This window comes from Microcaecilia unicolor, chromosome 12 (genome assembly GCF_901765095.1).
Source record: "Microcaecilia unicolor chromosome 12, aMicUni1.1, whole genome shotgun sequence".
NCBI classification, from domain to species: Eukaryota; Metazoa; Chordata; class Amphibia; order Gymnophiona; family Siphonopidae; genus Microcaecilia; species Microcaecilia unicolor.
Genome location: NC_044042.1, coordinates 50,180,685 through 50,205,883, shown reverse-complemented (window position 1 = coordinate 50,205,883; position 25,199 = coordinate 50,180,685). Strand labels below are relative to the sequence as shown.

Here is a 25,199-nt window from a genome sequence, read left to right as displayed (position 1 = left end):
ACTAGATTTAACTGCTGCAGAAATCTTAAGCATATAGCACAGCTCAATAACAATGTAAAGCACCAGCACTCTACTCTATCCGGAGGCCACTGCTGCTGATTATGAATCCCCATGCTTTTTAATAAAAAATATTTTCTACATAGAATATTCCTATTGACAATTTTATCTATTAGTAGAACAAAGAAGCAAATGTCTAGAAATTGTGTCCCACATTATATAAAGAGCCCTGACGAATATCGCTACTCTTCACTGGGTTCCCATGGGAAGACAACCTTCACCAGATGCACAAAAGCGAAGTTACTCACCAGTAGCAGGTGTTCTTTGAGGACAGCACACCAAGTATTCTCAGAATTGGGTGAAGTCATCCAACAGAGCCCGGTGCGGACACTGACTAGCAAGAAGGCTGTAGAAATTTTAGCAGTGTTCCACCATGCATGTGCTGGTGCCTTCCCGCCAGACGTGTGAGCACTCAGTCAGGTAATATAGCTAAAGAATTTAACTCTAAGGGGAGGTGGAAGGGTTTGTGAAAAAACTTGCCCTGCTGTCCTCGGAGAACACCTACTACAGGTAAGTAACTTCGCTTTCTCCGAGGATAAGCAGGCCATATGTATTCTCACAGTTGGGAATCTCTAGTTACCAGGCTCACCAAAAACAATACTAGCATGATAGGGACTCAAAATGTTGAGGCTTTGAAGTCAATCAACCTGAACTATATACATTCTAGTTGTGGAGGTGCAGACTGGAACAAAACTAACTGGGCCTAGGGGGGGTGGAGTTGGATTCTAGACACCAAACAAATTATGCAGAACTGTCTGACTGAACCGTCAATTACGATGGGTATCCTGTTCAAGGCAGTAATGAGATGTGAATGTGTGGACAGAAGACCATGTCGCAGCTTTGCAGATCTCCTCTATGGAGGCTGACCTCAAGTGGACTACCAATGTTGCCATGGTTAATTATGAGCCTTGACATTGTCCTCTATAGTCAGTCCAGTCTGAGTATAAGTAAGGAGATGCAATCTGCTAGCCAATTAAAAACTGTGAACTTGCTGATGGATACCCCCATCTGGTTTGGGTCAAAAGAAACAAAAAATTGGGTGGACTGCTCACGAACTTTAGTCTGCTCTAGATAGAAGGCTAAGGCTTGCTTGCAATCTAAGGTATGCAGTACCCTTTTGCCAGGATGGGCATGTGGTTTCAGGAATGTTGGTAGAATGTTTGACTGATTAAGATGGATCTCCAATACTACCTTAGCAAGGAACTTAGGGTGTGTGCGGAGAACTACTCTATTGTGATGAAACTTAGTTTACACTAAGTGGATTCACTACTAAGGCCTAAAGCTCACAGAATGTGAGCAGAAGTGACTGCCACCAAAAACACAAATTTCCAGGTCAAATACTTCAGATGACAGGAATCAAATGCCTCAAAAGAAGCTTTCATCAGCTGGGTGAGGACAACGATGAGATCCCATGACACGGTGGGAGGTTTGATGAGGGCTCTGTTAACAGCAAACCTCTCAATGAAGTGAATAACTAGAGGCTATACAGAGATGGGCTTACTTTCTACATGTTAATGATAAAGACTGATTGCACTGATATGAACCCTTACCGAGTTAGTTTTTAAACCAGACTCTGAGAGGTGCAGGAAGTAGTCAAGCAGTTTTTGTGTAGGGCAAGTGAGAGGATCTAAGGTCTTGCCATCACATCAGACAGCAAACCTTCTCCTCTTAAAAGAGCAACACCTCTTAGTGGAGTCTTTTCTGGAAGCCAGCAAAACGCGAGAGACACCCTCTGAGATACCCAAGGACCTGAATTCTACAGTGGGGGAAATAAGTATTTGATCCCTTGCTGATTTTGTAAGTTTGCCCACTGACAAAGACATGAGCAGCCCATAATTGAAGGGTAGGTTATTGGTAACAGTGAGAGATAGCACATCACAAATTAAATCCGGAAAATCACATTGTGGAAAGTATATGAATTTATTTGCATTCTGCAGAGGGAAATAAGTATTTAATCCCTCTGGCAAACAAGACCTAATACTTGGTGGCAAAACCCTTGTTGGCAAGCACAGCGGTCAGACGTCTTCTGTAGTTGATGATGAGGTTTGCACACATGTCAGGAGGAATTTTGGTCCACTCCTCTTTGCAGATCATCTCTAAATCATTAAGAGTTCTGGGCTGTCGCTTGGCAACTCGCAGCTTCAGCTCCCTCCATAAGTTTTCAATGGGATTAAGGTCTGGTGACTGGCTAGGCCACTCCATGACCCTAATGTGCTTCTTCCTGAGCCACTCCTTTGTTGCCTTGGCTGTATGTTTTGGTCATTGTCGTGCTGGAAGACCCAGCCACGACCCATTTTTAAGGCCCTGGTGGAGGGAAGGAGGTTGTCACTCAGAATTGTACGGTACATGGCCCCATCCATTCTCCCATTGATGCGGTGAAGTAGTCCTGTGCCCTTAGCAGAGAAACACCCCCAAAACATAACATTTCCACCTCCATGCTTGACAGTGGGGACGGTGTTCTTTGGGTCATAGGCAGCATTTCTCTTCCTCCAAACACGGCGAGTTGAGTTCATGCCAAAGAGCTCAATTTTTGTCTCATCTGACCACAGCACCTTCTCCCAATCACTCTCGGCATCATCCAGGTGTTCACTGGCAAACTTCAGACGGGCCGTCACATGTGCCTTCCGGAGCAGGGGGACCTTGCGGGCACTGCAGGATTGCAATCCGTTATGTCGTAATGTGTTACCAATGGTTTTCGTGGTGACAGTGGTCCCAGCTGCCTTGAGATCATTGACAAGTTCCCCCCTTTAGTTGTAGGCTGATTTCTAACCTTCCTCATGATCAAGGATACCCCACGAGGTGAGATTTTGCGTGGAGCCCCAGATCTTTGTCGATTGACAGTCATTTTGTACTTCTTCCATTTTCTTACTATGGCACCAACAGTTGTCTCCTTCTCGCCCAGCGTCTTACTGATGGTTTTGTAGCCCATTCCAGCCTTGTGCAGGTGTATGATCTTGTCCCTGACATCCTTAGACAGCTCCTTGCTCTTGGCCATTTTGTAGAGGTTAGAGTCTGACTGATTCACTGAGTCTGTGGACAGATGTCTTTCATACAGGTGACCATTGCCGACAGCTGTCTGTCATGCAGGTAACGAGTTGATTTGGAGCATCTACCTGGTCTGTAGGGGCCAGATCTCTTACTGGTTGGTGGGGGATCAAATACTTATTTCCCTCTGCAGAATGCAAATAAATTCATATACTTTCCACAATGTGATTTTCCGGATTTAATTTGTGATGTGCTATCTCTCACTGTTACCAATAACCTACCCTTCAATTATGGGCTGCTCATGTCTTTGTCAGTGGGCAAACTTACAAAATCAGCAAGGGATCAAATACTTATTTCCCCCACTGTACACTCAACATACAAGCCATGAGGGCCAGGGATTGGAGGTTGGGATGCAGAAGGGATCCTTTGTTCTGCATGATGAGGGTCAGAAAACAGTCCAATTTCCATGGATCTTGGGTGGATAACGCCAGAAGAAGAGGGAACCAGATCTGCCTTGGGCAATAAGGGGTAATTAGGATCACAGCTCATTGGTCTCGTCTGAGTTTCAATAAAGTCTTCTCTATGAGAGGTATTGGAGGATACTCATACAAGGCCCTCCTTTCAATGTAGAAGAAAGGCAACTGATGGTAGCCTACTGTGTGATCTGAGCCTGAAACAGAACTTGGGAACTCTGTTGTTGAGATGAATGTTAAAAGATCTATCAAGGGAGTGCCCCACTCTCGGAAGATCTTGCGGGCTATGCCTATGTTGAGAGACCACTCATGAGGTAGCAAAATCCTGCTCAGTCTGTCCGCCAGGCTGTTCTCCTTGCCTGCCAGGTACATGGCTTGAGAAAGCAGTCCGTGAAGGAGGGCCCACTGCCACATCCCCACTGCCTTGTGACACAAGAGGTAGGATCCCATACACCCCACTTGTTCAGACAGAATACTGCAACTTGGTTGTCCATTTGAATGAGAATAATTTGGTGCTGCAGCCAATCTGTGAAAACCTTTACAGCGTTCCAAATGACCCTGAGCTCAAGGAAGTTGACATGGTAAGTATTTTCCTAAGCAAACCATGTTTCATGTAGGTGTGAAGCCCACCTACATGAGCTCCCCATCCCAAATTGGATGCACCGTTAACACCTTCTGAGGTGGAGGAATTTGGAATGATAGTCCCACAGTCAAAGTCTATCCAATTGTTCACCAGAGAAAAGCATGAGTCAACTCTGGAGGAATCTGGATGAAATCCACTAAGTTTCCACCCGCCTGAGACCACTGGGAATCTACAGTCCACTGGGCCTCTCTCAAATGGAGACGTGCCATGAGAGTGACATGCACTATTGAGGTCATGTGGCCCATTAATCTCAACATTTGCCGAGCTACAGCCTGCTTGTTGCTTTGGACCTGTGAGGCAAGAGATATCAAAGTCTCTGCCCTTGGTTGAGGAAGAAAAGCCTGAGCCTGCAATGTTATCTGGCAGGGCTCCTATGTACTCCAATTGCTGAACCAAGAGTAGGTGGGCCTTGGTGTAGTTTATCACAAACCATAGCAGCTCTAACACCTGAACAGCTTGGCGCATTGACTCTGTTGCTCCTTCCTGCAATGTGCTCTTGATCAGCTTTCCAGATAAGGAAACACGTAGACGTCCAGTCTGCATAAATATGCTGCTACTACCACTAGACACTTGGTGAACACCCTGGGAGTTGACACGAGACCAAATGACAGAATGCGGTACTGGAAGTGGTATTTCCCTATTTAAAATCTGAGATACTTCCTGAGATTGGGAAGTATCAAAATGTGGGTATAAGCATCCTTTGAGTCCAGAGAGCATAGCCAATCATTCCTGAATCAAAGAGAGAAGGGAAATCATCCTGAACTTTTCTTTGACCAGTAATTTCATTCAGGGCCCTTATGTCGTCGATGGGACGAATTCCTCTCGTTTTCTTGGGCACAAGGAAGTACCTGGAATAGAATCCCTTCCCTTATTCTGCTGGCAGCACAGGTTCAACCGCATTGGCCTGCAGAAGGGTGGAGAATTCTTCTACAAGTACCTGCTTGAGATTGACGAAAGATGCTCTCAGTGGGCAATTTGGTGGTCTCTGACACCAATGTATTTGAACAACCCACCAGCCAGAGGATGTAAGGAGCCACCTTTGATGGAAAAAGTTTAGCCTCCTCCCTACCGTCCAGGTCTGTTACTTGTACTGCTTCTATGCTCTCCTGGAGCCAAGCAGAAGCTCATCCCCTGCTTTGACTGGGCAGCCTGCTAGGGCTTCTGTGGTTGGAACTGATGAGGCTGAGAATGCTGGGCCTGGGGATTCTGGTAGAGTGGAAGGTGGCGGAAACCCATGCCTTTGAGTTAATATGATCGTCATCTAGGCCCACTTGTAAACCTCCTAGAAGAAGAGCTTGCAGCTGGAGGCTGTCAAGACAGGGAGTGGATGGTATCAGTATGTTTCCTGATGAGGTCAGCAACCTCCTCCACATTGTCCCCCAAAAGATTATCTCCGCGGCAAAGTACATCCCCCAACCTCTCTTGAACCACTGGTTCCAGGTCAGAGACACACAGCCATGAGAGTCTGCACATTCCTACACCCATGGCATAAAGTCTGGATGTAATATCAAATGAATAGTAAGCACCACCGACCAGATATTTCCTGCACACCAGCTGCTTTTTGGCCAACTGGCGAAGCTCTGCAGCCTGCTCCTGAGGGAGAGAATCTGCAAAATTTAGTGTACTTTTTACCAAACATTTCAAGTAAAGGCTCATATAGAGCTGGCAGGACTGGATGCGGGCAATAAGAACATAGGACTGAAAAGTCTTCCTTCCAAACAAGTCTAGTATCAAAGCCTCTCTACTTTGGGGAGCCGAGGCATACGTCCTGGAACTCCTAGCTCATTTGAGGGCGAATTCCACAACCAGAGAGGTGAGGCATCTAGGCCCTCTCGAATCCGGGAGCCTTCTGGATATGATACTGTGTATCCACCTTCTTTGGTTTCACCTGTACTGAAAGGGGAAGATTCCCAATTCTTTGTCAGTGCATTTTTAAGTGTAGGGTGCAACAGTCCTGTGACCCTTTCCTCTGTCTCCAGCTTACATGGGATGGCCAAAGTTATCTCCTTGACGAAACTGGTGAGAGACCCTCAGGTAGAGATTTACATCTCTCGAGGTGGAGAGGGATCAGAAGGGACCCTGCAAGACTCCTCCGACAAGTAATGAGGGTCTTCTTCCAAATCTCCTGAGCGTTCCCAATCATACTCCTCTTCGTACTTAGATTGGAGTGAGTCTGTGCTTGCCCCGGCTCAGTGGAACCAATTCCGTGCCCCTAAAAGCTCTGAGGTGCTTCCCTCACTCCGGGGATGTTTCCTCCCCCAATGTCAAGAGTGGTGCTGCATGGGTCGATGCCAATGTCAAGGATCTCTCCACAGGAATGGAGTGGAGCTTCAGAAAGAATGTGGGGCTGATCAGCAGTTGGTGCAAGTGCCCTCGATGCTTGAGCGGATTGCAACTGCAGTATCTGTGCTAACTCCTCCCTGAGTATAGCTCAGTACTGCGCAACAAAGAAAGGCATCGGAAAAGGCGGGGGAGCCAGGAGAGAGGTAGCCTGAGATGTTGGTGTCGAACTGCAAGTGGAAACCTGGCTGCTCGGAGATTTGTGCCCCAGTACCTCTGTCAAAGAGGGGGAGTGCTCCTTCCGGTGCCAATGTTTCTTGGGTACTGGCAACGCCAATGCCCCAGAGCTCCAGGAACTAAGCATCGAAGAGGACCAGTTCTTGGGATTCCCCTGAAGCTCATCGTGGACCTCTGGTGCCACCACGAACGATGTTGAACCCATACACACCCTTGGTGTTGTGTCTGATGTTGACCGGTCCCAGGGCCTACTTTCAGTGCCTGATGTCGAGAGAGGTGGAGACCTGCTCGATGCCGGTGCACTCCATGTGATTGTTGAAGTCTTAGCAGCCATCGAAGTTGATGATTCCAGTGCCGATATTGATGGATCGGGCTTTGAGGAGCCAAAGTCTCTCCAGTTGGACATGACGCACCCTCTCTGACCTCAGCTACATTTTAAACAGCGAGAACAAGAGTTAGGGTCATGGTTAGGTCCAAGGCACCTGATGCACAAAGAATGTGAGTCTATTACCAAAATCACCCAATTACATTGGACACATCATTTGAAACCACTGGGGGTGTTCTTGGACATCGAGAAAACAATCATGGCCAAATTAAATTCCTCAATTTTGGACTATGAAAAGGGACAGAGCCCAAATTGAGGCCAGTGATCAGGCCTAAGCCGGCCTATCGAGCCACAAAAAAGAAAGTAAACCTGTTGGGCCAAAAACACTAAGAACTAAGAGGAAAAATAACAAAAGTGAAATTAAAGACACAAATGAGGGAAAAATACCCACATGGAAAGACAGTGCAAAAGCAGAGAAAAAAAGCGTTGAGGGGAGACCGCAAAGATGCGCCCTCCTTGCTTTGAGGAAAAACAAAGCTTGAGGGATCTATACTCACACGGGAAAGCACCAGCACATGCGTGGTGGGACTCTGCTAGAAACTTCTACATTCTTCTCGCTAAACAGCATCTGCATCGGCTCCGTCGGATGACGTCACCCAACTGTGAGAATACATCTGGCCTGATTTTCCTCGGAGAATAATTGATAAACAGGACTAGAAAATACTACCCTCAGAACATACCACGGCTACGTAGCCTCCCTGATCCATTTTCTTCTTGATGGCCTCCAAGTCCAGTAGCTGCTGTTCCTCTTGCTTGCTAACTTGAGTGAGAACCGGTGGATCAGGTCCCTCGGGGGAGCTTCTGGATGGTATACTCTCCTCTGTCTCTGGGTTTAAATCCGGAGGCTTGGCTGTCTGCTCACAGCAAGGGAAAGAGATAGGAGGGGGAGGGGGGAAGGTTTCTCATAAGGTTTCCATCAAGGCACAAGTCATGGATCACTAATACACAATACCTGTCTCAGAAAATAAATTTGGCTCTTTTCCACCACAGAATGTTTATTATAAGGCGGAATAAATAGTCTCTAGTACTCAAGATAGGAAGCTAAATCCGATTTGGCCCCCTACTGAAGAAACTGTCTGAGTGACCAAGGATATGTGCCACTTACTGTCATCTTCAGGCTGCATTGCATTCCAGAACTGGGGGGGGGGGGGGGGGGGGGGGGCTAAACGTGAAAGCAGAAACTCAGACCAACCTGTCTATAGCGTAACAGATGGCTGGTGGTCCTGGAGTTTAAAAGTGCCATTAGAACTTGCTTGAGGGAACTCTGCAGCTCCTTCTCCAGTGCCAGCCGCCACTCAGCAGGGTGATGATCTGTACAATTGATGCATGTGTATGCTACGCTCTCAGGTAAGTTAGAGAGAATCTCATACATTTCATCTAGAAACACAAAATCACACACATTGGTAATCTGAGCTGCATTTTCTATGGAAGAGGAGAAAATGTTTAGAATACTTGCAATTTAATACTAGCATCAGAGCAGCCTCTTCAGAACATACTGACTTCAGGCCACATATCCTCACTAAAGATCCATGGAGAGGAGAGAAGCTGCAACATACCAATTGCTTGAGGAGGCCAGGACATCAAAGAATGGAGAGATCCTGGTGGCGACTTCAGATAGCAGTAAAGAGAGAGAGTAAAAGTATGGTGCTCTTCAATGAAGAGCTCTTGCTCACCTGAGAGACTTTCACACTTGGAGTGGACCCAGCGTTCACACTTCCCACACTGCATCATCTTACTCTCATAATCATCATCATCATAACATTTATCACAAAGTGGGCAGAAGTTCCCTGGTGACAAAAATATCCATCAGTACTCCAACACAAAAACATATGCAGTGAGGTAGAGACAAGGAAGGAAGGGTTGCCCTCCTCCATTCATGTGTAGGATCTGTACATGCACCATTGAGTCACAAATGACCAAAAGTATTTCCCACCCACATCCTAACTGCCGTTTCTTTCCTGCATAATGAAATTCACATAAGCTTGCCTCAATACCAAGAGCACACAGATGTGGAGTTTTAACAACTACCATTAATTCCATGGTCAAAGTATGAATCGATAAACTGTAAATTATATTATTATTATTTGTAGCATCTGTATCCCACATTTTCCCACCGATTTGCAGGCTCAATGTGGCTTACATTTGCCGTAATGGCGGTTGTCATTTCCGGGTAACAGAATTACATGGTATTGCGTTAAGGTACATACATACATGGTAGCATACATGGAACATAACATATATGGAACAGATCATGGTATATACATATATCGTGTGCATACATATATGGTAAACCAGAATACATTATGGTATTGCATGAGGTTCCTGAGTAATACATTGGATTGTAACACACATTAGGTCTTCGACTATGGAGAGACCTTATTCGACATAAGGTTTAAGGTGGTAGTGCTTGATCAATTAATAGTAAAGAGGTTAATCAGTCATGTGGTAAGATTTTGGTTTTGTGTAGATCGTGTATAGTGTTATTGTTTAGTATTTAAGATGGATGTTTATGGTATGCCTTCTTGAAAAGATCCATTTTCAGTAGTCTTCAGAAGATGGTTAGGTCTTGCGTTGTTTTTATGGCCTTCGGTAGTGCGTTCCATAGCTGTGTGCAGATGTATGAGAAACTGGTCATGTGTGTGGATTTATATTTTAGCCCTTTACAGTTAGGATAGTAAAGGATAGTTAGGATATATGCGTGTATACTCATAAATATGCACACACATCTTTACAATACATAGCAACTAGGTCCAAAAAACTATATATATACCGTAAGTCACTGATTTTAAGACCCCCATTCTGTCAAAATCTTTGTGAGCCTGGCCGGGGGTTAGAATTATTAACATTAATTATGAGAACCTCAATTGGAGAATAAATCGGGGCAGAACATTGCAAATGGAATTCTTTCCACCCCCACTGTCCTCCTCACTCTATAAACTTGCATGCCCAATTTTATGCTTAACATGCAAAGCTGTGTGTGAAAGTTATAGAATAGTGTGAGTTGCGTATGTAACATAATAATTAGCTGCTGGCATTAAGAATCAATTATTAGCTATAATTGATGTTAATTGGCACTAATGAGCAGTTATGCATGCAACTGCCCTTAGTTGAGATTTTGTATATTGTGGTGCAAATTCCATCGCATGCAACTGCAAGGGGGGTGTGAATCCGGGAGGGGCATGGACAGGGCAGGAGTGTACCTAGCATTTGCATACTCAGTACTAGAATACTAGCAGTTATGTGCCTAACTGTCTACAGTAAGGCATGAGCATTTACACCAGCCCTTGAATTAGCGTAGGTTCTTGCACCTAAAGTTAGGCACACAACTGTAGACTTACGCTAGTATTCTATAAAGCGAAGATACTTACCTATAGCAGGTATTATCCGAGGACAGCAGGCTTCATATTCTCACAAGTAGGTGAAGCTGATCCATGACGCACGGTCCGGCATTTTGCCAAAGCTAAAAAGAGAGCTTTGTGGAGCACGAGCCACACTCCACCATGTATGCGCGATTGCCTTTTCGCCAGTTGCGCAAACACGGTCTGCTCAGTTTAATACTATAACAAAAAATAAAGTAAAAGTAACAAAGGAGACAACTCCAAGGGGAGGTGAGAGGGATTGTGAGAATATGAAGCTGATGTCTTTACTTTCTTCGAGGACAAGCAGGCTTCCATCTTCTCACGTGGGGAATCCCTAGCATCTAGGCTCACTAAAAACAACAAATGCTGGTCAATTGGGCCTCACAATGGCGAGGACATCATGTACAATAACCTGAAACTATATACAATCTGGAACAGAATAAAATGGGCCTAGGAGGGTGGAGTTGGATTCTAGACCCCAAACAGATTCTGCAACACTGTCTGCCCGAACCGACTGTCGCATCAGGTATCCTGCTCAAGGCAGTAGTGTGATGTGAATGTGTGGACTGAAGACCATGTTGAAGCCTTGCAAATTTCTTCAATGGAGGCTGACCTCAAGTGGGCTACTGTCATAGCCATAGCTCTGGCACTGTGAGCCATGACATGACCCTCTAGGGCTAGACCAGCCTGGGCATAAGTGAAGGAAATGCAATCTGCCAGCCAAATTGAAATAGTGTGTTTTCCAATGGCGACCCCACCCTATTAGGATCAAAAGAAACAAAAGGTTAGGCGGACTGTATCTGGGGCCGTGTCTGCTCCAGGTAGTATGCCAATGATTTCTTGCAATCCAAGCTATGGAAGCTGCTTTCACCAGGATGGGCATGAGGTTGGGGAAAGAAAGTTATCAAGAAAATCGACTGGTTCAGATGGAACTCAGACACCACTTTTGGCAGGAACTTAGGGTGAGTGCAGAGGACTACTCTGTTGTGATGAAACTTTGTATAATGTGCATCGACCACTAAGGTAACAGCCACCAACAAAATGACCTTCCAGGTCAAGTACTTCAGCTGGCAGGAATTCAATGGCTCAAAAGGAGCTTTCATCAGCTGGGTGAGAACGATGTTGAGATCCCATGACACCGATGGAGGTCTGACAGGGGGCATTGACAAAAGTAAACCTCTCATGACGCGAACAACTAGAGGCTGTCCAAACATGGGCCTACCTTCTAAACGTTGATAAGCACTATTCGCACTAAGGTGAACACCTTACCCTATATGGTGTATAAAATATTCAAGTAGGGCATGTATAGGTCAAGTAAGGGGATCTAGGGCCTTGCTCTCACACCAGATGGCAAACCTCCTCTATTTAAAAGAGTAACACCTCTTAGTGGAATCTTTCCTGCAAGCCAGCAAGACCCAGGAGAGACACTCCAAAAGACCTAAGGAAGCGAATTCTAGGCTCTCAACATCCAAGCTGTGAGAGCCAGAGAGTGGAGGTTAGGATGCAGAAATGACTCTGTCATGTATACTGAAGGTCGGAAAACACTCCAATCTTAACGGTTCTTCAGAGGATAATTCAAGAAGAGGAGGGAACTATATTTGTGCGGCCAGTATGGCACTATCAGAATCATGGTTCCGCGGCCTTGCTTCAGTTTCAACAAAGTTTTTCTCACCAGAGGTATTGGTGCATACACATACAGAAGACCTGTCCCCCAATTGAGGAGAAAGGCATCAGACACTAGTCTGTTGTAGGCCAGAAGCCTGAAGGTTGAGCTGATAGCAAAAAGATCCACTGAGGGGGTGCCCCACGCTCAGAAAAATTTGCAGGCTATGCCCATGATGAAAGACCACTCTTGAGGTTGCATTATCCTGCTCAGTTTGTCGTCCAGGGTATTGTTTGTGCCCACCAGATAGATGGCTCGAAGAAACATGCAATGGTGGCGAGCCCAATACCATAGCTGAACGGCCTCCTGACACAGAGGGCAAGATCCGGTGCCCACTCTGTTTGTTCATATAATACACTGCAACCTGGTTATCCATTTGGCTATCTCACATAATTGTTCTCATCCAATTTCTAAAACCCTTTAGAGCGTTCCAGATCGCCCCGGAGCTCCAGGAGATTGACTGTGAAGCCCATCTACATGAGCTCCCCATCCTCGGAGAGATGTATCCGTCGTCAGCACTTTTTGTGGCTGAGGTATTTACAATGGAAGTCCCAGAGTCAAACTGGATCGAATGGTCCACCACTGAAGGGAGCTTACAAGCTCTGGGGACAATTGGATGACATCTTCCAGACTTCATGTGGCTTGATACCACGGAGAAGTCATGGTCCATTGAGCTGACCTCATGTAAAGATGTGTCATGAGTGCAACATACACTGTGGAAGCCATATGCCCCAACAATCTCAACATTTGCCGAGCTGTAACCTGCTGAGAGTCTTGAACTTGGATGCAAGTGCAACTAGATTGCCCACTCTTGTGTCCGGGAGAAAGGCTCAAACCATCTGAGCATCGAGCAGGGCTCTGATGAACTCCAATCTCTGAACAGGGCAAAGATGGGACTTGGAATAGTTTAAAATGAATCCTAGTAGCTTGAGCACCCGAATAGTCATCCGCATGGACTTCTGAGCTCTGTGTAAATAGTTGCTGCAAAAAATGCAGGAAGATGGCAAAGTCTTCTGAAAATTTCTCAAATTGTGAAGAAGACTTGAGCTCAAAAAACTGTGCTTTTCCAAAACTGCTTTCCTCATGAGTATGCCATCAAACACGACGTGTATCTCCTCAGAGTCATGACAGTTTTTTGAGCTCAAATCTACTTCACAATTTGACAGATTTTCAGAAGATTTTGCCATCTTCCTGCATTTTTTGCAGCAACTATATACAGGGACTCCTGAGGCAGGCCAGAGCAGCTGAAACACGACTCATGTCGAGTCCACTTTGTGTTAATAAACTTTTGCTGTGAACTCTTTTAGTCCAGTAGAAGTTCTTGAGCATCATCTTTTCTGTCTCCTCCGCTGTGACTTTGTTCTTTGGGATTCCAAGTGCAGAGGCTAGTCTTCTTATGTGTTTGTCTCACTCACATCCTCCTCTGAATCTCATGAGTGCTCTTCCTTGGTGTCGGACAGTATCTCCCTATAGGATTGCCAAGACTGAACCTGCCTCGATGCCGAGGAATCGTGCCCTTGAGAACGGCGTCGAGAAGATGGCTCCCATTTTGACTCCAGTGAAGTTTCCTCCACCACAGGCTGAGGGCCAGCTGGGGCTGCAACAGGAGGTATGGGAGGCACAAGCACCCCTGATACCGATGCACACCACTGCTTGAGGCCATCCAGCAGCCCTGGAAACAAGACCCGGATGCACTCATTGAGGGCCAACACTGGGAAAAAAGCTGGAGTGCTGTAATGAAAGTGAGTTTTAAAGATTGTTTTTCAACTACAGCTCTAACTAATTTGGTATGCAAAGGGGAGGATGGTTCTTGTTTCCAGGTCCAGCCTGGCCACCTGGAGTTGGAAATCATGGGACCACATTCTCACAGTCCTAAAAAGCATTCTGTAATTTTCCTTAGAAGCATTCTGTAACTTTCCTTAGCTCTGGACATGCGCTCAGAGCCTAAAAAAAGGGAGGGCTTGTCACAGCACAGTGGGAGCTCATCTGTGAGTAACGTATGGACTGCGCAGAGGATCTGTTCCTAGTCTAAAGCTCCTGGCTCTCGCTGTGAACCGGGCACTCCCAGCTGATAAGAGCCTGGATGATGGAGACCAGTGATGTTGTATGCATAGTGTATTATTGCTTCTTTTCCTGGTCTAAGAACTCTTTGCACTACTTAGATGTAGAGACCAGTGATGTAATGATTGTTTAGCTAATCATTGTATATGTGCTAATCATTGTATATATCCTAATCATTGTAGAATTTAGCACCTCTAATAAAGGTTTTCATTTACTTATTACGAATCCAAAAGAATCCACAGTAGTATGTGTCAGTGAGACAGGCTGTAAATCCATAGCAGTTCAGGTGCCAGTTGAGGCGCAGGTTGCAGAACCGCTGGGGTCGACGCAGGAGCAGGGATCTCAGATGCTTGGAGACAGGCGCATTGGCACCTCATGTATTGAGGGAGAGCAATCCTTCCGGTGCCGATGCATCTCGGGTGCTGAATCCTTCGATGCCCCGGAGCTCCCGGCACTATGTGTTGAGGGTGACCGATGGCGATGCTTCTTGGCCCTTGCCCGAAGCGTGTTACCAAGGCTCCTTGGTGCTGATGAGGACAATGTTGAATCCTCACATCGCCTCAGGGTCAGGTCCGATAATATGCCTCCAATCTCGATGCCGAGGAACTGGACCTGGCTCCAAAAATCTCTCGTTGAGTCTCTTGAGAAAGCAGTCTTTTTCTTCATACGAAGACAGAGAACACAATGAGCAGGGTTACGGTCAGGCCCAAGAATCTGCAGACAACAAGAATGGGTGTCCTTTTCCGAGATAGTCCGATTGCAATAGGTACAGCGCTTGAAACCACTGGGACTCTTCGTGGACATGGACGGGAAAAGTTCACCAGCTAAATCAAACAACTCAATGGTGCCTGAAAAAAAGGGGCAAGGCTCAGAGAAAAATCCAAAGAAAGAGCCTGTCCGAAATCAGGGCCTAAAACTGGCCCAGTGATGATGAAAAGTTAAGAAAACTTAAAACCGGACAAAAAGTACTAAGAAATAAAGGAAGGGTAGAAAAACGATTCCTATGAGAAGAGCTAAAAAGAAATCAACAAAAAAAACCAGCCAGAAGGCACAAAAAAGAAAGCTCTCAGACTGGACATGTGAGGAGAAGACAAAAACACCACCTTCTTCTCACACAGAAAAAAGAGAACAGAGAAGACTGCGTTTGTGCGTTGGGTGAGAAGACACTCACGCATGCGCGGTGCAGTGTGGATCGAACTCCTAAAAGCTCTCCTTTTAGTTTTGGGAAAATGCCGGACCAAGCGACACGGATTGGCATCACCCACTTGTGAGAATATAGAAGACTACTTGTCCTTGGAGAACAACAATTACGCACGCAGTTGCCTTTATAGATGTCACAATCATTGTGCATCATTCCAGTGCCCAACTTTAGGTGAGCTATACAGAATTACCTCCCTATGTGTCTCATTTTCTCTCTCTCTTTTGTGTGTTTTGTGTTCCCACTGTATGTGTTGTATTGGGGGTGGGGGAGAAGGGGTAGGAAGGCATGCTGAGGATGGCATTTTGTGGGGGGGCAGTGTGCAGGGGTAGATGTAGCATTGCAGGAGGTGTTTTTTTTTTTGGGGGGGGGGCAGTTTGCTTGGAGGTAGGGCTGTTGCAGGTACAAATTTGGAGGTGATAGGGCGGTTGTGTGGGTTTGGAAGAGTAAAGAATGGGGAAAGAAGTTTGAAAGGTAGAATTTCCTAACTCCTATGTTTCACTCTAAGTTCTATACTATGGAACCTACAACTCCCACAGAAATGCACTAGGCCATTTTTTAAGGGGCTTATTCCCCGATGATCAATTCCCTGTGATGTTCCAAAACAGCACTCTAAAAATAGAGCGCCAGAACAGCTCAGGGAATTAACTCCCCAATAATTAAAGCTAATAACATGCAAATTTAAGCACGTTATTAGTGTTGATCATCCTGGGAAAGTGTGGGAGGATTGTAGAACATGCGCTCAGGCACAATCCTCCTGCACTTGTTTGACAGATCCGGGCTGTCAAAAGCACAGACCTGTCAAACACCCAGACCCTCCTCCAGTTCCCCGACATAATGGCATAGGGGTTGCTGGTCCGGTGGATCTCCAACCCCACCCCCCCCTAAACTCCCCAGACCAAAAAAACATATTAAGTGGGCTGCAGACCCAACCCCCCATCCTCCCTTTCATGGTAGGGAAGTCCCACCGTTTTGAAGGTGGCACTGGAAAGAGGAGGGAGTACTATTCCCTCCTCCAACGCAGAGGTACGAGTGGGGGAGAGTGGGCTGGCCACTAGACTACCAAGGAGGGTGGTGGGAGCCCTCTTGGTCCACCAGGTATGGTTTCTGTGTGTGGGGGGTGGGGGGGGGGCTTGAGGCTCATTGGACCACTAGCCCCCCATGTTGCCATCCTGGGGAGTTGTGGGGGGGGCACTAGGCCAACAGGGCCTTGCTTTTTGAGGGGGGGTCCCAGGAGTCCAATGGACCCCCCAGGACACAGTGGCAGCCCGGGCTGCCTGACTCTGATTGGGGGGGGTATGGGGGTTGAGAACAGAGCCTTAACCCTAACGCCAGTTCTGAGCTGGTGTAGGGTTAAGGCGCTAGTCTGCCCCTACAATCAGAGCGCTCTTCTCTGATCATAGGGGTGGAATACAAGCACAGCTCATGTAAATCTAATTTAAATGAGATCTGTGCTATTGCTTTGCTTGGGCGCCGTTTGCCGGTGCAGGTAAATGTAGGCGCTAGTGACCTCTAGAGCCTGCATTTAGCTTTGATCATCGGGGCCTTAGTTCTCTGGAACCTCTGGTCTGATTTGGCCCATTTTCGAATTAGATGTGTCCTTTCACTGTTTATACACACAATCCATTCTGTTTTTTTGAAGATTTATTTTCCCCCCATAAAGACTGACATTCTCAACTCCTTTTACACAATTCTCTCCAATTTTCATTAGAAAGAATAAAACACAATGGCAGAAATAGACCAGCCTATAATTTAACTGAGGAAGGTGTTTGTTTAAAAGCTCAAGTGAAAAGAAGAAAATTCAGTGAGCTTACAAAATAGCTTCTTACGTCATGTTTAAGCATCATAGAGGCATATTTTCAAAGCACTTTGGGAGGCTAAGTTCCATAGGTTTCTATGGAACTTTGGGAGGCTAAGTGCTTTGAAAATGAGCCTCATAGTGTCTCTCCCTCCCCCCTTTCACCTCTGACCTTGTAAACTCTCATCTGGAGGCATCTTACCTTTAGCGAAAAGCTTGGCACAATCGTGACATAAAGAGAAATCGTGAGACCACTGTGCATCCCAGCCTTTGCCAGGTGTCGTGGCACCACAGCTCTTGCAGTGCACACATTTGGTACAGATCTGCAAAGCAAAGCAAAGCAAACGTAAGAGCAGAAAGCTTTAAGATACAGCTTCCCAAATGGGGTCACAAACGTTGGGTGGGCTCTCTATAGGTGCATCATTATTCTGCAGTTCGGGGAGGGGGGGGGGGGGGGGAGATCAAGCACAGCAGACTTTAACTACAACACTGGAAAGCCAGCTTGTCCTCTAGCCCAAGCTCTGGTTAAAACTCATTTTTAATGATTGTCCACAATATTTCTCTTAGCAGAAATCTGTTATTTGAGGTTCAATAAGGGCTGTTCTATAAATCTGAAAGATATAATTCTGCATTATTGGGAAGCTCTATTTCCTGTTTGCGTGTTTTCAGTTTCAAATACAGAAAACAACAGCAGAGAAAGACCATATCTACTATCCAATAATTTTTCTTCTGTGAATTAAAACACATTAAGAAGCTGATCATTCTGATATTTTACAGTGCTCTGGAGACAGTTGACTTTGGCAAAAGACTTTTTCCAAGGAGGATGTATATCAGCATTTAATCACCTACTCCTATGCTAAATAATGCACAGAATAATGAAATATTACAAATGTAAATAACTGGAAAATCAGTTCTCATTTCAAAACACATAAAACATACACATACCTAGTTCTTGATGACAGATCCCACCCCAAGATTAGAGCATAGTTTCCTAAATTGCACCACAAGTAGTCAAGAATAGCTCAAAAACCGAGCCTTTGGGAGTTTCTAATGTCTCAGTATAAAATGGTGTGGTACCTGTGTTAGTTCACTTTTAAAGGTAATAAACAGAAATAAAACAAAACATAAAAAGAAATTAAGATACCTTTTTTTAATGGACTAACAATACATTTTTGATTAGCTTTGGAAGGCAACATCATCTTCTTCAGATCAGAAATGAGCAAATGGAATGCTTTTATACTTCACTCATATATTCTTATATTTGTCATCATTTACTTATTTCTGATCTGAAGAAGGTATTACCTTCGAAGGCTAATAAGAGGTAGTCCAATAAAAAATGTATCATCTTATTTTCAAGTAATCCCTCTCTAACTGAAGAGATCTGGGAAGAGAGTTTTTGAGTGACAGCACTGTAGGTCAAAGCATATTTCCTAGCTGCTAGAAACCTGCATTCTTTCATGCAGGAACAGCAACCAGCAGATCATCACTAGTCCTTATCTGGCCATTTACATATCACCATCTTCTCCTCCAGATATTCTAGCTGTTTCCCACATGATGCCTAATGGGACACTAACATTTAGAATTTTTAATGGGACACTTGTAATTAAGAGAAATTCTGTAATATGGGAGACGTGTTCTCTAAAGGCATATCTGTCAGAAGGGCCCTATATGGTCTGGAAAAATTATGCATCACATGACATTTAGATTATTCTTATGATGATCCATTAAATGGTATCAGTATTTTCTTTAAAAAAAATCAGTTTAGTCCAGAACAAATAGGGTTAAAACTAGGTCCCTGCCCTATAGTTATGAACTAGTGTATAGAGAGAGAATTCTTCCACTGAATGTGCAGGCTTTCAAACAACTCACCCAAACTTTCTTTTTCTTGGTAGGCTTTGTAGGGTAGTTTGGTCCCAGGCACTCAGGGTGATAGCTGTTTCGGCACTTACTGCACTCCAAGAGCTGCTGTATTACAGAACCAAAAAACAAAATAAAAACACAACACACAAAAAAATGCAAAGAACAAAACACACAGAATTCAATGGAAACATCCCCAGGCATTCCTGTCAGTTATCTAGTTTAAAAAAAAAAAAGAAAAAGAAAAAAAGTGCTCTTTTAACTAAGAGATTTATGCAAAACTTGTTTTAGTCACTCATGGAGTCCTCCTGTATTAACAATGCAGTTTATAAACAGCTGTTCTGCAACTGTAAAACATGTCTGCTGGCTCACAATTTGTAGGAGACTAGTACAGCTGGGTCATGGAACCATCAAGCTGTACAAAAGAAAATCTTTGTCAGAAGAACCAAAAAAAGGAATTGGTCATGACTGACTGCAGCTGACAATTAAGCCCCATACTACCTGGTAACTGAATGGCCAGTTAATGTAACCAACAAACGTTGTGTAATAAGATAGTCTTGCTTGATAGGATTCTCTGAAGAGCAGGCAACTTCAAATATGAGTGGGACATACAGAGGAAGGGGACCTGGGCTATGGGCAGCTACTGTGAGAAGACACAAAAGGACACTGGCTGAAATCAAGAGGGGAATTGTTTTTTAAAGGATAAGATCTTAAACTAACAGAGAGTTATGGTAAAAGTATTTTTATTTTAAAGGGATAGATTATTTTGTTTGTTTTTCCAAGTCGGAAAAATACACTATGGATAGGCCACGCTTTTTAACACTTCCTCCAATTTCCACAAGGGTAGTTCTTGATGACAACCCTTCTCCCTCTTCCCTGTCATTAGCACTGGTAAACTGTCGGTCCTTGAAACGTAAGTACAATTATATCATGGATCTTATACAATCTTATCAGCTTGATCTCTTTGTGATAACAGAGACCTGGATTCTCTCTGGAGAAGAGTCCTATTTATTTCAATGTTTACCGAAAGGTTATTCAGTGAGCTACATATCTTGGGTGGGTAAGTGTGGAGGTGGATTAGCTTACTTTTATGCTTCAAACCTTAAAAAGTTAAGGAGATTTCTGAGCATGGCCTCTCTTATTCAGAGCTTCTTCTATTACAAATAAGTACAGCCAATATTACTTTTCATACACTTCTCCTATATTGTGCTCCCTCTATTACAGGTGAAGACTGGGAGAATATATATCAATCACTAGAAGATGCAGTCGTAAAGTTTCCCAATCTCCTAATATGGGGTGATTTTAATATTCATTTAGATGATCGATTAAACTCACGTTCTAAGAAATATTTTAAATTTTTACAAGATATTGATATAACACAATATGTAAAAGGACCCACTCATAAAGCTGGTCATACAATGGATTTAGTTATGACATGCATGCCAGAGGAATTCAAATGTACAAAGATTGGAACTGTACCAGTGAACTGGTCAGATCATTTTTTCCTTCACTTTAATTTATTATTTCCTAAAAAAATACAGAGACTTGCTTAATCCACTATTCAAACAAGGGGTTTACGAAAGATAGATCCTTCTACTTTGCCTCCATTATCAGAAAGGTTTCCATCAAACTTCTCTGATTTATCATTGGAAGAACAGATTACTACTTGGAACCAGGTTCTTTTGGCAGCATTTGACAACACTGCTCCTGTGAAAATATTGAAACAAATGACGAAACAATCTCAACTGTGGTATCATCCCGGTTTAAAATTATGTAAACAGCAAATGCGTAGAGCTGAACGATTATGGCGCAAGGGAAAAACAATAGAACTAAAAGATAAATGTAAGCAATGTCAACATTACTACATAATGCAGATAAAGATAGCAAAAACTACTTATTTTTCTAAGCAAATACAGGAGGCTTCAAATCCATCTAAACAGTTATTCCTCATTATGAAACATCTAACAACAAAGCCAGGTACAAGTACAGAGAAATTATATATAGAATCGGAAACATTAGCGAAATTTTTCATTTCCAAAATTGATAAGTTAAGATCTCAGTTTGTTAAGGATATAAATGCAGAGGAGATGCCCACTTTATCTTTATCAGGAGCATGGCACCAATTTGAGGTTCCATCTTTAATATCTTTACTAAAATTAATATTGCATATCTCACCTACTTACAGTTCGTTAGATCTGATACCATCAAATTGGCTAAAAGGTTCATCGTTAGAATTACAAACTCACTTATACTTAAATTATAAAAAGAAGTCTAATAGAGGGGATAGTTCCAAAAGCTCTTAAAGTGGCCTTGGTAAAGCCTAGTTTAAAAAAACCCTCATTAGATCCATACTCCCCAGGTAATTACCGTCCGGTGTCTAATCTCACATTTTTATCTAAAATATTAGAAACAGTTGTGTTTGCTCAACTATATAGCAACAAAAAATATACTACACCCAGACAATCGGGTTTTAGGAAAGGGCACAGTACAGACACAGTTATGACTTCTCTTTTAAGTGAAATACATACTAGATTGGAGCAGGGTTATATTGCATTGATTATTTCGCTTGATCTGTCAGCAGCATTTGACCTAATAGATCATGATCTATTACTTAATCGTCTGAAGGAAGTTGGCATCTCAGGTACGATCTATGATTGGTTTACTTCTTTTCTTACGAATCGGTCATTTAAAGATGTACAAAATCGTTCCATTTCGAAAGTTCACTCTGTTTCCTGTGGGGTACCACAAGGTAAAATTATGTATCATACCTGATCATTTTCTTTCCATTAATCATAGCAGATCAATCCATAGACTGGTGGGTTGTGTCCATCTACCAGCAGGTGGAGATAGAGAGCAATCTTTTGTCTCCCTATATGTGGTCATGTGCTGCCGGAAACTCCTCAGTATGTTGATATCAAAGCTCCATCCGCAGGACTCAGCACTTAGAGAATTACACCCACAAAGGGACACTCTGCCCAGCTCACCACCGCCGAAGTGGGGGAGGGGAATCCGTCCAGCTCATCCCTGCGAAGTGGGGGAGGGACACCACACCCGCCGATGCGGGGGGATCTGGCTTATCCTGCTACCGCAACCGCGGGAGGAGCTGGCTTACCCCAACACCGCCGAAGCGGGAGGGATACAAAGCTACCCTACTGCCGCAGGAAGCGGGAGGGAGCGCCGGCATAATTTACTTATCAATCCAGCCACCGCCGAAACGGGGGGAGAGGAATGCAGCAGCTCACTGTAACACAAAATCGTTTCAACTCAAGGAAAATCCAGTTGGAGGAACTTAAACACGAAGTCTTCTTGAACAGGAACTGACGATTAAACTGGAACCTGAAATATAACCAGAACAAAAAGCAATACAGATGTCCAGGCGGGGCTATGGATTGATCTGCTATGATTAATGGAAAGAAAATTATCAGGTATGATACATAATTTTACCTTCCATTTCATCAAGCAGATCAATCCATAGACTTGTGGGATGTATCGAAGCAGTACTCACCCAGGGCAGGACCTAGAAATCCCTGAACGCAACACTGAAGCTCCAAACTGGGCCTCGGCCCGAGCAGCCACATCCAGGCGGTAATGTCGTGAGAAGGTATGAGCCGACGCCCAAGTTGCCGCTCTAAAAATCTCTTCCAAGGAGATGGATCTGGACTCAGCCAACGATGCCGCCTGTGCTCTAGTAGAGTGCGCCTTCAGCTGAATAGGCGGAGGCTTCCCTGCAGCCACATAAGCAGCTGTAATCACCTCCTTGACCAACATGCTACAGTAGGTTTAGATGCCTGCAGACCCTTACGAGGGCCTGCGAACAGGTGATCCGACTTCCGGAAGTCATTGGTCACTTCCAAGTATCTGATGATGACTCTTCTCACATCCAGACATTTGAGAGCAGGGTACTCCTTTGGGTAGTCCTCCCTACGAAAGGATGGTAGACAGAGCTGCTGACTCACATGGAAGCGAGAAACAATCTTGGGCAGAAAGGAAGGCACTGGGCGAATCAACACTCCTGCCTCAGTGAACCGCAGGAACGGCTCTTGGCACAAGAGTGCCTGGATCTCAGAAACTCTTCTGGCTGAAGTGATGGCTACCAAAAAGACCGCTTTCAACGTCAGGTCCTTCAGCGATGCCCTTGACAAGGGCTCAAAGGGCGGTTTCTGCAAGGCCTGTAGCACCAGATTGAGGTTCCAAGTAGGCACTATCGAGCGCAGAGGAGGGCGCAGGTGATTAACTCCTTTGAGAAAGCGCACCACATCCGGCTGTGACGCCAGGGAAGCACCCTTCAGACGGCTCCTGAAGCAAGCCAGAGCCGCCACCTGGACTTTCAGCGAACTGAGTGACAGGCCTTTCTCCAGACCTTCTTGCAGGAACACCAACACCGAAGATATTTGAGCAGTGGAGGGCGATAGAGCGCCTGCCTTGCACCATGATGCAAAGATACGCCAAATCCTGGCATAAGTAGTAGAAGTAGAGCGCTTCCTCGCTCTCAGCATAGTGGCGATAACCTTGTCTTGAGAAGCCCTTCTTCCTCAGCTGCTTCCGCTCAAGAGCCAGGCCGTAAGACCAAAGGGGGAGGGATCCTCCATCACCACGGGACCCTGATGCAAGAGGCCCCGCTCCGCTGGCAGCCTCAGAGGACCATCCACTGAGAGCCTGATTAAGTCCGCATACCAGGGATGTCTGGGCCAATCCGGACCCACTAGGATCACCCGGCCCGGATGCTTTGCCACCCGGCCTAGAACTCTGCCCAACATGGGCCAGGGCGGGAACACGTAGAGAAGCTCCTGTGCCGGCCACTGCTGGAGAAGAGCATCGACTCCCAGAGATCGAGAGTCCCGTCCTCTGCTGAAGAACCGCGGCACTTGGCAATTGGCTGAGGACGCCATCAGATCCAGGCTCGGCTGGCCCCAGCGCCTCGTGATGTCCGAGAACGCCCGATCCGAGAGCTGCCACTCTCCGAGATCCAAAGTATGGTGACTGAGGAAGTCCGCCTTGACATTCATGACTCCCGCAATGTGGGCCGCAGACAGCTGTTCCAGGTTTGCTTCCGCCCACAGGCACAGCTTCATGGCCTCCTTGGCTAAAGGGGCACTCCTGGTACCTTCCTGGCGATTGACATATGCCACTGCCATGGCATTGTCCGACAGGACCCGTACTGGCCTCAGCAGCAGGACTGGGAGAAACTCCAGAAGCGCCAGCCGAATGGCTCGGAGTTCCAGGAGGTTGATAGACCGCTTCACTTCTGCAGGCGTCCAGAGCCCCTGAGCAGTCCTTCCCAGGCAGTGGGCTCCCCAGACCGTCAAGCAGGCGTCCGTCGTGACGACCACCCACTCCGGGGTCGTGAGAGGCATTCCTGCAGACAGCTTGTCTGGTCTCAGCCACCAACCCAGCGCCTTGCGCACCGCTGGATCCAAGGGAAGGCGTGCCGCGCAATCTTCTGATACTGGAGTCCACCGCCGCAGCAGGAAGTGCTGTAGGGGTCTCATATAGGCCCTGGCCCAGGGCACTACTTCCATCGTGGCCGTCATGGAGCCCAAGAGCTGCACAAAGTCCCAAGCTCGGAGAGTGGAGGCTGTTAGGAACTGGTCCACCTGGGCCCGAAGCTTGCCGTTCTGGTTGTCCAGCAGGAACACTCTGCCCACTAGGGTGTCGAATCGAACTCCCAAGTACTCCAGGGACTGAGTTGGGCGCAGCTGACTTTTCTCCCAGTTGATGACCCATCCCAGAGAGCTCAGAAGAGCAATCACCCTGTCCGTAGCCTTCCCACACTCTGCATAAGAGGGGGCTTGGATCAACCAGTCGTCCAGATAGGGATGCACTTGTACTCCTTCCTTGCGGAGGTAAGCCGCGATGACCACCATCACTTTGGAGAAGATCACCGGCGCCGTAGCCAACCTGAAAGGGAGGGCTCTGAACTGGAAGTGTCGGCCCAGGACTGCGAAGCTCAGGAAGCGCTGATGAGGAGGCCAGATGGGAATATCCTAACGTGGAACCTTGCATGACGTAGCTATAATTCGGGTTCTTTTTTTCCACATGCATCACCTTGCACTTGCTCACATTAAAAGTCATCTGCCATTTAGCCGCCCAGTCTCCCAGTCTCGTAAGGTCCTTCTGTAATTTTTAACAATCCTGTCGTGAGTAAACGACTTTGAATAACTTTGTGTCATCAGCAAATGTAATTACCTCACTAATTACTCCCA

At 45.6% G+C, this 25,199-nt stretch overlaps 1 protein-coding gene across 3 annotated transcripts in view; it reads right to left on the bottom strand.

The window, feature by feature from the left end:
* KMT2A (lysine methyltransferase 2A) overlaps window positions 1-25,199 on the bottom strand; it is a 473,075-nt gene that overhangs the window by 266,901 nt on the left and 180,975 nt on the right. For all 3 annotated transcript variants that reach the window (XM_030220693.1, XM_030220691.1, XM_030220692.1), the window contains exons 12-16: window positions 19,009-19,104; window positions 17,342-17,462; window positions 8,734-8,847; window positions 8,253-8,437; window positions 7,741-7,914 (exon numbers count right to left, since the gene is read on the bottom strand). In XM_030220693.1, coding sequence (XP_030076553.1) covers window positions 7,741-7,914; window positions 8,253-8,437; window positions 8,734-8,847; window positions 17,342-17,462; window positions 19,009-19,104 — 690 coding nt within the window. The remainder of the gene's footprint in view (window positions 1-7,740; window positions 7,915-8,252; window positions 8,438-8,733; window positions 8,848-17,341; window positions 17,463-19,008; window positions 19,105-25,199) is intronic.